At 39.6% G+C, this 16,598-nt stretch overlaps 1 protein-coding gene across 2 annotated transcripts in view; it reads right to left on the reverse strand.

The window, feature by feature from the left end:
- RSBN1L (round spermatid basic protein 1 like) overlaps positions 1-9,524 on the reverse strand; it is a 43,451-nt gene extending 33,927 nt beyond the window's left edge. For both annotated transcript variants that reach the window (XM_088134933.1, XM_088134931.1), the window contains exons 1-2: positions 8,851-9,524; positions 685-804 (exon numbers count right to left, since the gene is read on the reverse strand). In XM_088134933.1, coding sequence (XP_087991059.1) covers positions 685-804; positions 8,851-9,442 — 712 coding nt within the window. In that variant the 5' untranslated portion in view covers positions 9,443-9,524. The remainder of the gene's footprint in view (positions 1-684; positions 805-8,850) is intronic.
- Between the last annotated feature and the right edge of the window lie 7,074 nt (positions 9,525-16,598).

A 16,598-nucleotide genomic window follows, 5' to 3' on the forward strand; every position in this document is an offset into this window, starting at 1 on the left:
TGTATGTTTACTATCTTTTTGTATTTAGTTCTTATATTTTGAGCCCTCAGAGTTGTGTGATGCCAAAATCTACATAAATTAATAAAAATGGTTCCATGAAACATTAAGGACAACACAGTATGTTAAACTAGCCTAGAAACTGAGAAAAAATTCTTATGACAGGTTGTTTTTAACACTATCAGGAGGGAAGATAAGTAAAACCTTCTTACAAGAGCCACAGTAGTTATTGGATGCCAGCCAGGATGAGTTATCTATTTATTAGCACTTCCATTAATTAACAGAATTATTTCTATTTGAATGAAAAAAAATCTGTATTCAGTAACCCATTTTTAGTATTGCTACAAATATTTTTGTGCTGTGTAAGAGTGGAATCCTAGAAATACACTACAAATTCAAATTTCAGGCACAAAAACTGTGTGGTTGACTTTAATTCTCACATAAAGCATAACTGATTTGGTATTCAAATTACTATTTGTAAGTAATGTCTTTCAGACCTGTAACTAGATAAGCACAATACCCTTTCCCTTAAGTACAAAACTGAAATGAAAATCAAACAGGTCATACTGCCTCCTAATATTAAGTGAAGCTTGAACTAATCAGAATTGTAAATATTTAAGTACATAATTATTTAAAAATCTTATTTCATGTATATACCATAATCATATGTGATGAATACTAGCTCACCTTTCTGAAATAATTTCATTTCTCCGTTCTCTTTTTTTATTTCAGACATTAATCTGTGCTTCTTCTTTTCTTTCTGCTTTTCCTTATCTCGTTCTGTGGTTTTCTCTCTGATGATTTCATCTGAAAAGGAAATATTTTCATACTCAATAAAGACAAGAAAGTTTTTTTTTTTAATTACCAATAGTAGGCACAAGTAATTATTTGCAGTGTGACTGGGTTTTGGAGTACACCTTTAATGCACTGTAACAGAAACAGTTTTTAGATCAGTACAACTTTCAAAAAGAATATATGAATGCCCTTTCTTCTCACAGTATACAGTTTTGCGATTCAGATTATGATTAAACAGTATATGAATACAAAGAGATAGTTAACCAGAAGATTCTATTTCGAAAACAGACTGACTTAACCAGAATTCATCAGAGCAATCTATTTTTGTTCCTGAGATCTCAAAAGACAAGCAAAAATGCTTACAAGGTTTTTTTATATGCATTTAGTTTTTTTTTTTAAATAATCTACAATTCCTTAACCATTCCTTAACCCAGAATGCAAAATTTAATTTCACAAAATGCAACTGCAGTGAAAAGGAATTTATAAACCATTAATATACCACTTTTAAACTGCAAAGTGCTTACAATCTTCAGCATGCTATCTCAACAATCTTGACCAATATTTGTTCCAATTTACAGGGGGCATATTAGGTTTGAGGATAACTTTCAAAGGCTATACTGTGAAGGGAAAAATATATCAACTCGTTATTCTCATGTCTTTATATATTTTCCCATTCTCATTACCTTGAAATCTTGCCCAATGATCCATTTTGTTTCAAAAGACCATCTGGGCCAGAGGCTTGGGAGATTCCTAATAAGAATGACTTCCTGCAGAGAAACTGAGAAAAAAGAACCTACTTACGTATCTCTTCCACTGACTAAGTCTGCTCGTTCCCTTGACAGATCAGGAGTGCTGCTGCACAAGGGTCAGCATATTTATAAATCTGCCCAACTGCTAAACTGCAATCCAGCCAATCTACCAGAGCTCTTGAAAACTGTCCAGTTCAGAATCTTGATGGGAAAAACAGCTCAATCCAGAAGCTTTGCATCTTCAAAAATGGATCAACTAGTTGGAACATTCCCTTATGGTATCTTTTTTTTTTCTTTTCGAGCTTATTTGTCTTTTGTAATATAGGTCTCATCAAACAGATGTTTTAATCAATTTGGCAAGACCCCCCTTTAAGTTTTATTATTATTCAGAATAAAGCAAGTAACTCATCTGGAGTCCAGCCTCAAAATCTATTTGTTCAGAAACTCACTGAATCAGGACACCCCACCTTTCAGTCTTCAACTCCCAGAATTCTCAATAGCAGCTACCCTATGTGAAAATTCTATGACTCAAGTCTGTACACCCAGAATGGGGAATATTGATAGAGTTAATTCTCTAAAAAACCAATGGTTAGTATTCTCTTCTCTCAAAAATCATCCCTCATGATTTTTATTTAATATTAGCTCTGTTTTGTAGCCTAATCCCATTTTGAGGACCCTACCATTTTTCCCTTAAAAAAGACATATTTGCTGTAAACCTTAAGCTGTTAGTGCATTTAAACCTTTACAGTCCCTGGAGGTCTAAATTTTTTTAAGTGTTCTATTTCTGAGTTATTTACCTCTGAACAGGCAGCTTGACTGCTTGTGATATGCGGTGATCTACTGTGTATCTGTATGTGAGCAAAGCTATCACATAAATTGTTATTGAGTTAAAAGTGCTATACTGTACTCCCAGGAGCAACATTCAGAAAATTATAGTTACTAAATAAATTGGCATTTTCCACTTCTTAAGGATCAACTTAGATCCTTTAAGAGTCCACCCTTACATAAACAAAAACATAATAATTCTTAACCTTTCAGATTAGAGATAAAAAATCCAAACATTTAGAAATAGTTCTACAACTTCAATGCCAAAGTATTTCAAATTCCTAATGCAAGAGATCATACAGTAATATTCCAATCTGTACTCTGAATTAAGAAATATTACTGTATTATCTAACTGCTCTCTAAAATAACAAAGCTAGTAAAAGTGACAGATATTTTGCTGCAACTAACTATAAAATTATTAGCCTTTTGAAGTTTGATTGGCATAGGTCAATTAAAGTAATGTTTATCTCAATGAAATATTAATTTTTAATAACTGATATTTTCCAATTAATCATATATTTTAATCTTTTTACAACCTTGTATGCATATTTATGGGTTTTATATTATATTGGTTTTCTATTAGAAAACAAATAATTTTTGTACATTCTTCCAGCAGAATCCCATCTCAGATTATGAAAGAAGTCATTGAGATCTAGGGCTGCTAATGCAGTTAAAGCATTGTCAAAGGCATATGAAATTACTGCATCATTGCAGTTTAAGAGATCTAATCATAGGCCATTATATCAGCCACTATGAAAACAATCCTTGCTCTGTCCAAGGCAACTTATCGCTAGGCAAACAGATTTAAATCACTTTCAAATCTACATATGATTTTATAAGCCTATTCTGAATTCAGCAAAGTCAACAGAACAAGGAAACTTTGAAGAAACATCTAAACTATCTAGGTATTTATTAGAATTTTAATTTTAAAATTCTAATAAATTAGAATTTTAATTTTCACTCTTTTCCAAAACTGCTAAAGAAACTTATATGATCAACACTACATACACACACACACACACATCCTACTTGTCATTTTGACTTTAATTGTTGCTTACTTTTGTAAACTGGATGAGTAAACAAAAGTAAATCAGCACACTCCTGCATGTTCCAATTCCCTTTATCCAGCATCTGCTGAACTTCAAATGTTCAGGATCAGAAGCTGAACTACTGATAATTTCAAGAGTAAAACAGGATATACTGTTATATTTCTTTCATCTTCAGTTACTACTGGGCTGCAGCATTCAATGGGTCCTACAGACCTGTAGCAAAGCTGAAATTCAAGATATACAATTACCACCCTGTTTGACTAAAAGTTATGGAGTCTTAAAGCAGTATCTATATATGGGTATTTTAGATAATGCAAAACTTAAAAGCAGTACAATTTTAACCACAACAATCCATAAGAATTTATATTCAATGAAAGCATTACTTTATTTGTAGTTTGCGTTCTCTAAATTCTCAGATATGTTGTATATACAAAGTTAAGCCATCTGTAGAGCATCACTTGTATTAAAATCATGCAATTTCTTATTAGCCATTATAGCAAGCAAATATTCCTTGAAATCTAATGTTATATACACTGCTGCACAATAGCATCTACTTTTCATAGCTTCGATTGCCTTTTTTCAAAATGCACAGGCGTGTATGACAATTAATCTTCATCTTAAATGTGGTATGAATTTCTACACGATTGAAAATGTAAAGTTAAAAACTGAGATTTATATCAGGGAAATAAATGTAAAATATAATGAAATAGGTTGCAGCTTTCTACAAACATCCCAGGTATTTAATGTACCCTTAACATAGAGTTAGATAGGAGGACTCTAAAACATTTTCTTTTCAGGGTATCTATTGCAGGACACTTTCTTTCTTCTGATGCTACACACTTTTAAAGACAAATGTACCCAATACTAAATATTTGAGATGCCAATGGTGAAATTGTTGTTTCAGGCAACTCACTGTGGGGAACTAGTTCAGAGATGAAAAAGTCAAGACAATCCAATCTGAAGGCAGCCTAGCAAGAAACAGCATAAAAATATATCGGGATTTAATTTACTTATATTCTATAGGCACATAAACTCTTTATTTTCATTTAAGCCTTATCCATCTTCATTAGAATTAGTGTGTTAAACTAAGAACATATATTTTGGAGGAAGTAGTAGCAAGATATTATCAGATTAGGAGGAACTGAAAGAAGAGTAAGAACCCAAGCAAGGCCCATGAATTTCAAGCATTGTCATGAACTTAGAACAACAGGCTGCATCTACCTAGAGAAATGGCATCCTTCGTACACAGTAACCTGGAAGCTGCACTCTTTGGATAAAGGCTGGCTCTATGTGCTGCCCTGGAAAAAAACCTCCCTTGCTTTTTCAGTGAGACACTGATTTTCTGGAATGCCGTTCTCCAATCTATTCAATCTGCCTCTTCTGTGGCATGTTTAAATTGAAAACTGATGTTTATTCTTTAGCCTCTCCCCCATAAAGACAATGCTTTTGATTTGCTCTTTAGTTTTTAATATTGGTGCCAATTTTTTGCCTTTGTATTTTTATTGCATTTTTATTATGGCATTATTAATTGTTCTAAAACTTTTTAATTCTTGTTACTATTTTTTATATGTTATTGCTTGAATTAAATTATTTATATTGATATAAACTACCATGGGCTAAACTTGTTGGGAACATTCTGGCATATCAATATGATAGATAGATAGATAGATAGATAGATAGATAGATAGATAGATAGGACATGTTTTGAAAATCTCAGAGCTTTCTCTGTAGTAAGTTTCTTCTGAAGTATATACAAAACTGATAAACTTCACAGAAACATCGACAACATTATTTAAAAATTATCAACTTTCTCATAATGTGGCAGAAAATGCAACTTTACTTAAGGGAAGCACCTTGGCCATAAATTTATAATTAAGAAACTATGCATCTTGTAAAAATAAACCTAAGTGCATGCTAATATATAATCTAATATATTCAGGCCTATAGTCAATTATTCATACAGCATTCACAAGTTCTCAATAGGTAACAGCACAACAACTGATCCTCACGCTAGCTAGACAATAATGGTTCTGGTAAACATAAAATCAATTATCATATTACCTTAAAAATCGTTCTGTAATAAGCAATATAAAATGGTAATAATCCTATGTTAAAATGTATTCTTACTTATCATCCACAGCAATATATTGTATAAATTTTATATTCCATCCTAAGTATGAGCTATTTATTTATTAAATTTGTATGCTGCCCATCTCCCCCAGCTAACCATTCACATATACAAGGCAAAACTGCAGTGGTTACAAACTTACCTACCAACAACTCAAGTAACAACAGGCTTCTTGGCAGAGTCTAAACATTTCACCATTCTCTTTATTACTATGATACTACAGTAACGGTTTTTTACTTTTTATGCAAGGAAGAAAGCTGGAAATTCTACAGAAATAGTGATTAAAGAAAAGGAAACAGAAAGCAGAAATCAATAGAATCATACCCAAAAGTTCATACCCAATAAGCTGTTACGGGTAGAAAATCAGAAAGAAATAAGCAAAAAACTCCAAATGGATCTTACCAAATGCAGCTGAATACTAATTAATACATAGTGATGTAAACCAGGACAAAAGATCTAAACTTCATTTATACATTAATGGGATTTGAGCTAGAAATGGCTGTTCCTGAAAAAAAATCTTGGTGTTCCAGTAAATAGCTAAATAGTAGTTAGTAACAGTAACTACAGCTTTCTGGATTGAAGACAGGAACTTGTGATCATCTTCTGAAAGAAAATGCAGGCAACTGATATAAAAAAATGCTTTTTTTATAATAATAAACAAACTGTGGAATTTGCTATCATCAGATATGGTGAAAGCCACCAGTTTGAAAAAGGACTGGACAAATTTCTGAGGGATTGAATTATAATAGATGCTAGCTGCGATGGTTGTTTACTATCTCCTGAATAAGAGGTAGCATGACTCAAATTCCAGCTGTCAAGAAGAAAGACTGAACTAAAGCTAATGTCCATGTTCACGAGCTTCTTCCACACATTTTCTTGGCCTCTGTATGGAACAGAAAGCTGAATTAGTGAACTACTGTCCTTATCTAACAGTAGTGTTCTTATGCTCTTATATATTGATACTGAAAAGCCCAAAAAGTTTTACCATTACATTATTTTTCAATTTACCTAAAAGAAAATGTAGTCATGTCACAGGTCTGTGATATTCCTTTAAATTGCTTTAAATTGACTGTTTCAAAGCAAATGTCCTCCTTTTACCTCCTGTTCTTGCAAGCTTTTTAAACACTGACTTATTAAAGCTAAAACTTTCAAACACCTTTGAACATCAATAGATGCAAGAGAACACTGACGATTCAAGAAGATATCTGACCTCTTATATTTAGATTACATTTCTACAAGCCTAAAAATATTAATATAATAGCACTCTGGAGAGATTAGAGAAGTGCTTTTACTGTTGACTATTCAAACAAATTTCCTTTTCAACCCCAGCTTGATTGCATATGTATCTATATGGTTTTACTGAGCCAAACCGGATGTGACGGGAGAGCCATATGTTTCTTCCCCCATATCTGTTTACTTCACCAATAAAGCAGCATTCACTGTTTTCTTGAAAGAAACATATGTGGGAAGCTAAAACCTTCCTCACATCATCTTGCTGCTCTTTAATATATTAAAACAGTTTTTTTTCCTGAAGGGAGGTTTCCTTCTAATATGTACATTTAATTTCCAATAAACAAACATAATTACTCTTATCAAATAAGCTATACAGACATATGAATACAGTATACATGGTTATTAGTCAACACTGATTTCACCCTGTAATAGATATTTTGCTGCTGAACACCATGAAGTTTTAATAAAATAAGTTCTTCTTAGAATAGTCTTAAGCAAAAGCATCTAATCTGATTACTTCTTTCCAAGTTATAATGAAAGGTTCTGAGAAACATGAGGATTGGAGATTCAAAACTTTCCTTTAAGTACAGAAGTCAAGACCCCCAAACATATTAAAAACCTGTACATTTGAAAAAACAGCCTATTTCTCTACTTCAGCTAAAATGGCTGCCTGTTTAAAATCCTGGCTTACACCTGCATAAACTAGCTGGTATCAACTTAAACAATGTTCAATTCCTTTTCTGCTCAACAGTAACTGAGTATAGGGATCCATGAGATGTCCTTAGCATTTTTTGCCAGTTGTATATAAACATAAAAGACCATGCATATTGTTTAAAATTACATTATGGGGCCCACTTTTTATAGCATTCACATTTTTAACTTTCAAACCCCACTAAGTCCAAAAGCACCAAATTCTGTTTCTTTTCATCTCAGGTTAATGCAAGGTAACTGGACTGCCCAAATTCCTTAAACTACAGTAGTGACAAAAAGGGTTTCTCAGTTGCATCTATGCTGAAGATAAATTTGTAGCAGTTATTCATGATAATCCCAGCTAGCCTGAGACTTATTTAATAAGGACCTCTATATTCAGTAGGCCTTACTTTTGAATAAAAAAGCAAAGATTTAAAGCATTTACATCCTCTCTAACACAGCTGCATCCTGACTTTAGATAGCAGTGAACTTCAAGTTCACTGTTCACAGCTTTTGTAGAAACTGCCCCATTACAATGTTAAAAACATTGCAGACTCCAGTAGTAAAGATTCAAGTATTTTAAACTTGAAGTTGCTAAAGTGTCTTATATTAAGAAGCACAAGTCAGTCATTTCCAGCTCACCAGAATAAAACAGTATTGTAAACACAGACACATCGATATACTGTATAATTGGTTTACATGGCTGTCCATATGCTTCCCTACCACACGCACCTCTGGTCCACATTAACCCCTTTAATAAAACACATTTCTCTCCACACAAAAGGGGCTGAAGTTACCCCCGATCAGGACATTTCCTTTGCGCTAGAATGCAGAGTTAGCACCTGGGTCTTAACCACCCACAAGCGTCCTTTATTCCCCGAACAGGGCTGAAAACCTGAGGCCCGAGGCAACTTCCACCTCGGGCAAGAGCTGCCTCCACACCCCCTTTCTGACAAGAGCGGCAGTTCGGCGCTTCGCTTCTGCATCCGCCTCCTCCGCAAAACCATCGCCGGCACCCAGCCGTACCCCAGTTCTCAGAACCCCCTCTAAGTGGTCCAAAGAGGAAGGGAGGGCAACCCAGGGAGGAAGCCTCGGAGGGCGACTCTCCGACACCAGCACCCCGACATCCTTCCTCCACAGGCAGGGCAGGGCAGGGCAGGCAGCCATTCCCGGGATGCAGAGGACGCCCCTCTCCTCTCCTCCGCACACTTTCGGGGGGCCCCAGAGAGGCAGCAGCAGCAGTAGCAGAGAAAAGGGGAGGGCCACTTTCCAGCCCGCAGCCGCTCTCCTTCCCTCCCCGTCCAAGACTGCCCGCTCCTTCGCCTCCGTCCCGCCAGCCGCTGTCGGCCAGCCCGGAGGCCTGCCGGCGCCACGGGCTCCTCACCTTCTTGGTGATGGTGGTGGTGATGGTGGTGCTGCTGCTGCTGGAGTAACATCTTCAGGTCGCCGTTCTCCTCCCGGCCAGCGCCGCCAGCTCTCGGGGCCGCCGCTGTCACGGGCAGGGCCGCAACTTTCCGCTTCTCCTTCTCGCGCTTCTCCTTGGGCCTCCTGCTCTTCGCGCTGCCGCTCCCCTCCGGGCAGAGGTGCGAGGGCGGAGCGGGAGGCGGCTGCGGCGGCAGGAGCAACTTGGGGGGCAACTGAGGAGGGAAGACGAAGGGCCCGCCGCTCGTCGGCGGAGCGCCGCCGCCGCCGCCGCCGCCGCCGCCTGAAGAAAACGCGGCGAGGCTCCACACCGCGGGGCCGCCGGGACCTCCGGGGGCTGACGCCACTGGTATGTGTGGCGGCGGCGGCGGCTGCCTATTGCCACCGCCCTCGCCGTTGAGTCTCTTGGCACCCTTGAAGCCCCGCTCGTCCCCCTTCAGGCGCTTGGCGGCCGGCTGGAACCCGCGCGGGGAAACCCGGGCGTCCGCTGCGAGACTCGAAGGCGGCGGCGGCGCCACCGTCGCCCCTCGCACGGGACTCGGCAGCTCCGCCATTTTGCGATCAGGCTTCTATTTACCTCGCAGCGCCCGTCGCTGGAGAGAGCCGGGATGGTCTGGGGGGCGGGCCGAGGCCCCTGCAAGCGCCACTTTCGGCCTCCCAATAGGAGCGCGGCCCGAGTTGGAGAGACGTCCGGCGCCGCCAATGGCTGAGGGGCGCCCGCCCGAGGGAGGAGGGGCTTGTGGGCCGCCCGACCGCTCTTCCCGCGGCGCTCCTACGAGCGGCGTCGCGGGGAAGGGAAGGCGGCTGCTCGGTGGCTGTTCCTGGGTGTTGGCCGTGCCGCCGCCGCGGTCGGGCGTCGGACGCCGGACGCGGGGGAGCGGCCTGCCTCGTCTTGTCGGCGAGGGAGCGAAGGAGGAGGTTGTATGGCTCCTTTTACCCGCGAAGGATACCCGCGGATCGGGCCGCCTCTTTCTTCGGGGCCCGCGGGACAAGGTCGACTTTCCTCAGCCGGCCGGGAAGCCTCAGGCCGGATGAACTGAGGAGAACCCTAAGCCCGTGGACCTTGTAAAAGGCGCGGCCGGGCGGTGGATCTCCTGGAAGCCGCCCCAGAGGGCCCCGATTCCCACGCCAGCGAGCGGCAGCCATCTTGAAGAGGCGCAGCCTCGCCCTCGCCGCCGCCGCCCGGCTCTGCGCCCTCGCCGCCCAACGCGCCTCTGGGGAAGATGGTGCCTTTGGCGGCGAGCAGCGGCGGCCTGCCCCGAGAGGACCAGTGAAACCGGGAGCGCGGACGGAAGGGCTCTCGGCAGCGCTCGACGCCGTTGCGCTCAACGAGGCGTAGGATTGCGCTGCGCTTCGCGGTGGATCGTGCCTAGTCGAGTTAATTAGGACATTTCGGGATTGGGACTGTCCCCAAAACGAATAAACTCTTCCAGCTGCATAGCTGTTACTTCATGCAAATGTTTACGTGGTACTAAGCCCCTTCTTTAAGTCGGTGCAGTGTATCCATTGAAAGGCAGTTGTGGAAGAGCTAAAGGAAAGTCGCGATTGAAAGCTTAAAGAACTTAGGAACTAGCTCGTCCCGCATCAGTGCGGGTTATGGTGAAATGGATCTTGGCCAAACTTAATAAGTTTTAGTGAAAGCCTTCGTACTGAATGTGGGAGAGAGGGAAATGCTTGTTTAAATCAGATTTAGGAAAGCCTAGCTAGCTGAGGCTGCATAAGCTACTCATAAGCCACAGAGTTTAAGATGGTTATATAGAAATTGAGAATTGCATTGGAATGTAGACAGGCTATATATAGTTCACATAGGATGCGTTTGCATGACACCATGAAGCTCAGCTAGTATGGTGTCACTTGAAACAGGTTTACCGTGTATCTTGGGTCCCTTTAATTTGTATGCTGTAACAGCAAATTTAAGTAATGTCTTTGTGGGTCATTTTCTGATGACTTTCCCTTTTAAAGCTGCATTAGCTAGGTGTGGAGGCTGAGAGTTTTTATTGATAGGGGAAGGCCTCCTGCATGAAGACTGAGTGTGACTTGTCTGGCAATTTGTGCCCTGCCTCCTGAATGATCTCCTATTCATTCGTCCGTCAAATTTATATGGCCACCCATCTAACAAAAAGTGACTCTGGGTGGCGTACAACACTTAATTAAAAAACAATAAATATATAAAAAAGATCATTAAAATTTTTTGATCCAAGGGGGCAGCAGGGACAATAGGAATGGGAGTGTACCTGTTGCTCTGCTTTGTTTTGTTTTGTTTACTTTGGTCATGTAGAGTTTCTCCAAATAACCTACCACTTTTGAACAGGCCTGACAGTAAATCTGACTTGGCCTGCATTCTAGTTCTTCAGCCATGACTCCTGGGGGCCATAGTGGACATCATGCCTTTGACTGAGAACTAGACTCTGTCCAGACTAACATTTGTTATTAAGTCAGTAGCTCTAGCTAGTTTCTTCATTCCTTGTCTGAGCTCTCTATGTTCTGAACTGCCCTCTTGACTTTTTGACACCCCTGGTGAACATTGCTAGTCTGAGGGGAAGCATCTGAGAAGAGCATAATAAAAGGGAAAGACTGGGTATTACATACACACCCCAAGTTCCTGCTCTTGTTCCTGCTTGTGAAGTTGGTATCAGCTTCAACCCTTGCAGAGGTCAAGAGGGGTCCAGGACAACCTAACCTTTGCCTCTCCTTGATCATCCCCAGCTGGAAGGCCCCAAGACAGGACTTACTGTTTTTGTTCTTCCCAGGAAGCATAGTCATGTAGGCCACTTTTCAGAATCCTGATCCAACTAGGTGTCCGGTGGCCGTCCCTTGAGATTTCCAGGGAATTAATGGTATCTGAGCCTTCAGGGAGGATATTGTCTGGTGAAGCCATTGTAGCAGCTCAAATGTTGAGGTTCTATTGATTATGAGTAGTGGAAAGATAGGTGCCTAGCACTGTTGACTACTGTGCCCTCTAGTGTCTGGGCTGTCTAGCTCCCCAAAAATAGCAGCACTGAATCTTTTTGGGTCTGTGGAAGGTACAGAGTCAGTCACTCAAGAACCACAGCATTGACCACCTCCTTCTGCAGGGAAAGCAAGCAAGGAGATGAGAGTTCATGTTAATGTGCAGTTGGAAGTCAACCACCTTACCTGCTCTTCACCATCAGAAAATGCTACCAAGAAATGCCTGGAGAGCTCTGTTCTTTGCTTACTAGCCATTGCCTGAGGTTCCACAGACAAGGTAAAAAGCAAAGAAAGGTGAGAAGAGGCAACAATCTGTGGTTGTAATGGTCTTGGCTAGGGGACAGCAGGTGGAACTTGCAGGCATATCTGCAAACAAAGCAGGACTGGGACTGGGCAAGACTGCTATTTCCTCCCATAGGAACCAATACCTGAAATATTTCCAGCTCAACTTCCAGAGCAGATGGCAGGGAAATATTATAAAATGCCTGTCTCTACAATAAGGAAATTCCTCTATTGCAATCCACTGCTCCTAGTCTTTCTCCTATGAGTAAAATTAATTTTATATATTGTATATAAATATCCCTATGATCAAAATAATGAAAAAAAATCTATACTGCTTAGAACTATTAAGCTAGGAATTTAACTTTGCTTAGAAAAAATAAGGATGGATTCATTTTAATAGACCACTTAGGACTATTAAAGATAGATTTTCTATTTTAAAATAACTATAATAAAACATTTGTTTATGTTCACTAAACTTCTAGTTATGCTTTAGCCCAAACTGTCTATTTGTTAAAAATAAATATGGGTATAGATTTCTCAAGTGATATGTGGTTTTAATTTAACATTTAATCTAAATGAAATATTTAAACTTAATAAGGCTATGGCAAGTCACTTGCATGGACAAGGACGTATCAGACATTAAGCTCAACTCAAAGATTTTACTTTTTTAAATGCTTGAAATGAAAAGATTACTGCAAAATTCAAGGAGCAAAAAAATAGATCATAAACTTGGAGTTGTACCTGGGATAAAAACGTATCATATAAACAGAGGAACTTGCTTAACAAGTTTTTCCAAAAATACAGTCAGAACAAACATGGTAATTGAAAGGTAAGACCTAGGGAATGAAGACTATCACATGAACATTTCCAGTATTTTCCTCTATTTCTTGTGTCACATTCTATAATACAGGTTTCTGTTTTCTGTAAAATATCAGCTGCATTATTCTGTAAAACTTTCTAGTACAGAATTATGAAAGTATTTCATTGCAGATTCTTAAATCTGTTAAGACTTGTCGCATTTATTTATCAATATGACATATCAAGTGAGGATTGCACCACCACTTTCTACTAGACTGCAAAAAAACAAAAGCAACACATTTACAAAGGCATAATTTGAAAGTACCCCATTTATTTTAAGATTGGAAATCCTATGTATAAACTTTATGGTCCAGCAACACAAATTCTTCCAAGAATCATAATTAACTTTGTGATCTGGGGTTTATTGAACAGAACAGTAGCTGCTTAGTATAATTCTAATCATCCTTCACAATGTTCTTATTCCTATTTTAAAAATTAGTCCTGCTTTTTTTGCAAGATTAAATTTCACATTCTTTAGTTATCTTAATGGTGTAAGAACATTATTAGCTGAATTTTCATTTATGTTTACAGGAACTATCTGAATTCAGAATGCTTAAATAAGTTTTGTTTTAAAAAATGAGGTTATCTTTGAAATTGTAGAACACTCAGAATAGAGAAGAACATACAGTAGGGCAAAAAAGTATTTAGTCAGCCACCAATTGTGCAAGTTCTCCCACTTAAAAAGATGAGAGAGGCCTATAATTTTCATCATAGGTACACCTCAACTATGAGACAAAATGAGAAAAAAAATCCAGAAAATCACATTGTCTGATTTTTAAAGAATTTATTTGCAAATCATGGTGGAAAATAAGTATTTGGTCACCTACAAACAAGCAAGATGTCTGGCTCTCACAGACCTGTAACTATGTCTTTAAGAGGCTCCTCTGTCCTCCACTCATTACCTGTAGTAATGGCACCTGTTTGACCTTGTTATCAGTATAAAAGACACCTGTCCACAACCTCAAACAGTCACACTCCAAACTCCACTATGGCCAAGACCAAAGAGCTGTTGAAGCACACCAGAAACAAAGTTGTAGAGCTGCACCAGGCTGGGAAGACTGAATCTGCAATAGGCAAGCAGCTTGGTGTGAAGAAATCAACTGTGGGAGCAATAATTAGAAAATGGAAGACATACAAGACCACTGATAATCTCCCTTGATCTGGGGCTCCATGCAAGATCTCACCCTGTGGGGTCAAAATGATCACAAGAATGGTGAGCAAAAATCTCAGAACCACATGGGGGGACCTAGTGAATGACCTGCAGAGAGCTGGGACCAAAGTAACAAAGGCTACCATCAGTAACACACTACGCTGCCAGGGACTCAAATCCTGCAGTGCCAGATGTGTCCCCCTGCTTAAGCCAGTACATGTCCGGGCCCGTCTGAAGTTTGCTAGAGAGCATTTGGATGATCCAGAAGAGGATTGGGAGAATGTCATATGGTCAGATGAAACCAAAGTAGAACGTTTTGGTCTAAACTCAACTCGTGTTTGGAGGAGAGAGAATGCTGAGTTGCATCCAAAGAACACCATACCTACTGTGAAGCATGGGGGTGGAAACATCATGCTTTGGGGCTGTTTTTCTGCAAAGGGACCAGGACAGCTGATCCGTGGAAAGGAAAGAATGGGGCCATGTATTGTGAGATTTTGAGTGAACACCTCCTTCCATCAGCAAGGGCATTGAAGATGAAACGTGGCTGGGTCTTTCAGCATGACAATGATCCCAAACACACCGCCCGGGCAACAAAGGAGTGGCTTCGTAAGAAGCATTTCAAGGTCCTGGAGTGGCCTAGCCAGTCTCCAGATCTCAACCCCATGGAAAGCCTTTGGAGGGAGTTGAAAGTCCGTGTTGCCCAGCGACAGCCCCAAAACATCACTGCTCTAGAGGAGATCTGCATGGAGGAATGGGCCAAAATACCAGCAAGTGTGTGAAAACCTTGTGAAGACTTACAGAAAACATTTGACCTCTGTCATTGCCAACAAAGGATATATAACAAGGTATTGAGATGAACTTTTGATATTGACCAAATACTTATTTTCCACCATGATTTGCAAATAAATTCTTTAAAAATCAGACAATGTGATTTTCTGGATTTTTTTCCTCATTTTGTGTCTCATAGTTGAGGTATACCTATGATGAAAATTACAGGCCTCTCTCATCTTTTTAAGTGGGAGAACTTGCACAATTGGTGGCTGACTAAATACTTTTTTGCCCCACTATAGAAGCATTTAGAAATAACCATTGTGTTTCATGAGAAGGTACGGATATGGGGGTATTTTTATTTTAGAATTAAAACTGTCTTGAGACTTTTTTTTATCAGCACTTTGGAGGTGGCACATTGTTCTAAATACACAATGTGCAATGATACCATCTTTTATTATGTTTCATATCCTAAAAAAATTGAGTTGATTATTCTGTAAGCAGAATCATGGACATTTTCAAAGTGAACTGTACTGCCAGTGTAAAAAGTTAGCAACAGCACTGTATACAGTTTTCCAAAGTGTATTATCTCAGCATTCAAGGCAAATGAACAAATATGTTTTTGACTCATTTGTTTAATTGGGTTCTCTTTATCCAATGTTAGGACTTGTGTGGAAAACAGATCACGTTTTAGGTCATATTTATGCAGAAATAATGAAAATGCAAAAGCGTTCACAAACTTTTAAGCACCACTGTAGATGTATACTCCCAATAAGATTTTTTAAAATTCCACTTGGAAAATTCAGGAAGAAGGATATACTAAATGACTTTTACTTGGACTTTGTACGGAGGTAATAAAGTTGACATGTTACTATGACAGATGCCCTATATTCCTGTGATAATATTGTGCTTTTCCAGGATATATTTTCAGAGGCAAGCTAGCAATGAATTTGTTTTTAAACAGTAGTGCAAAACTCATAACAAGCTGCTGAAATATCAGTTGCATACACAGATAAGACAGCACACATCAAGATCCTACACCATACTTTTTTGTTCTTGTTTTTTTTTGCTGACACCAAGAACTGCACTAATTCAGCAGCAAATCGCCAAAAAAAAAAAAAAATTATTTCCCACCAGGTTTTGCTGGAGGAAAAAAATAAGCACATTAGTCTCAATACAAGAAACCCAAGAAACTTGGGGGGGGAAATCCATTTCCACATTTTTTGGTCGTAGCATATTCCCTCTCCACCTACCTTGATTTTACATGCCCCCTCTATTTTTTGAGATGCAGCTCCCAGCCACACAAAAAGTTGCATGCCCTGCATTAGTACGCTTAAGTTCAGGTTTCAGTCATGAAGAACGGCTAAGCCAATCATTCCAGTGGCAAAACTGTTCCATTCTGCCTACTGAGCTTTGCAGATAATCCGGTTTGGAAATTATAGTTGATAGAACCCAATCCTCTACTAGCAGCAAAAGACTGAAAGCCCCTGAGACACATTGTTGATTTACAGAGGAGTGTTTCACTCACAATAAAACTAATTTTCTGTAAATTCTGGCCTTGTTTATTTTTCTCCTTATACAACATAGCTTCTATCTAGGCTAAGATTCCTAAGTGATATGTGTGTGGGAGAGAGAGATAGACATATACGCATTTCTGGATATTTCAATAAAATAAGTAGTTTTGAATCATCAGGTTAGTAACA

The sequence above is a fragment of the Python bivittatus genome, unplaced genomic scaffold (genome assembly GCF_059951505.1).
Source record: "Python bivittatus isolate LINGU-HERP-01145 unplaced genomic scaffold, Pbiv_v1 ctg000120_np1212, whole genome shotgun sequence".
Taxonomy (NCBI): domain Eukaryota; kingdom Metazoa; phylum Chordata; class Lepidosauria; order Squamata; family Pythonidae; genus Python; species Python bivittatus.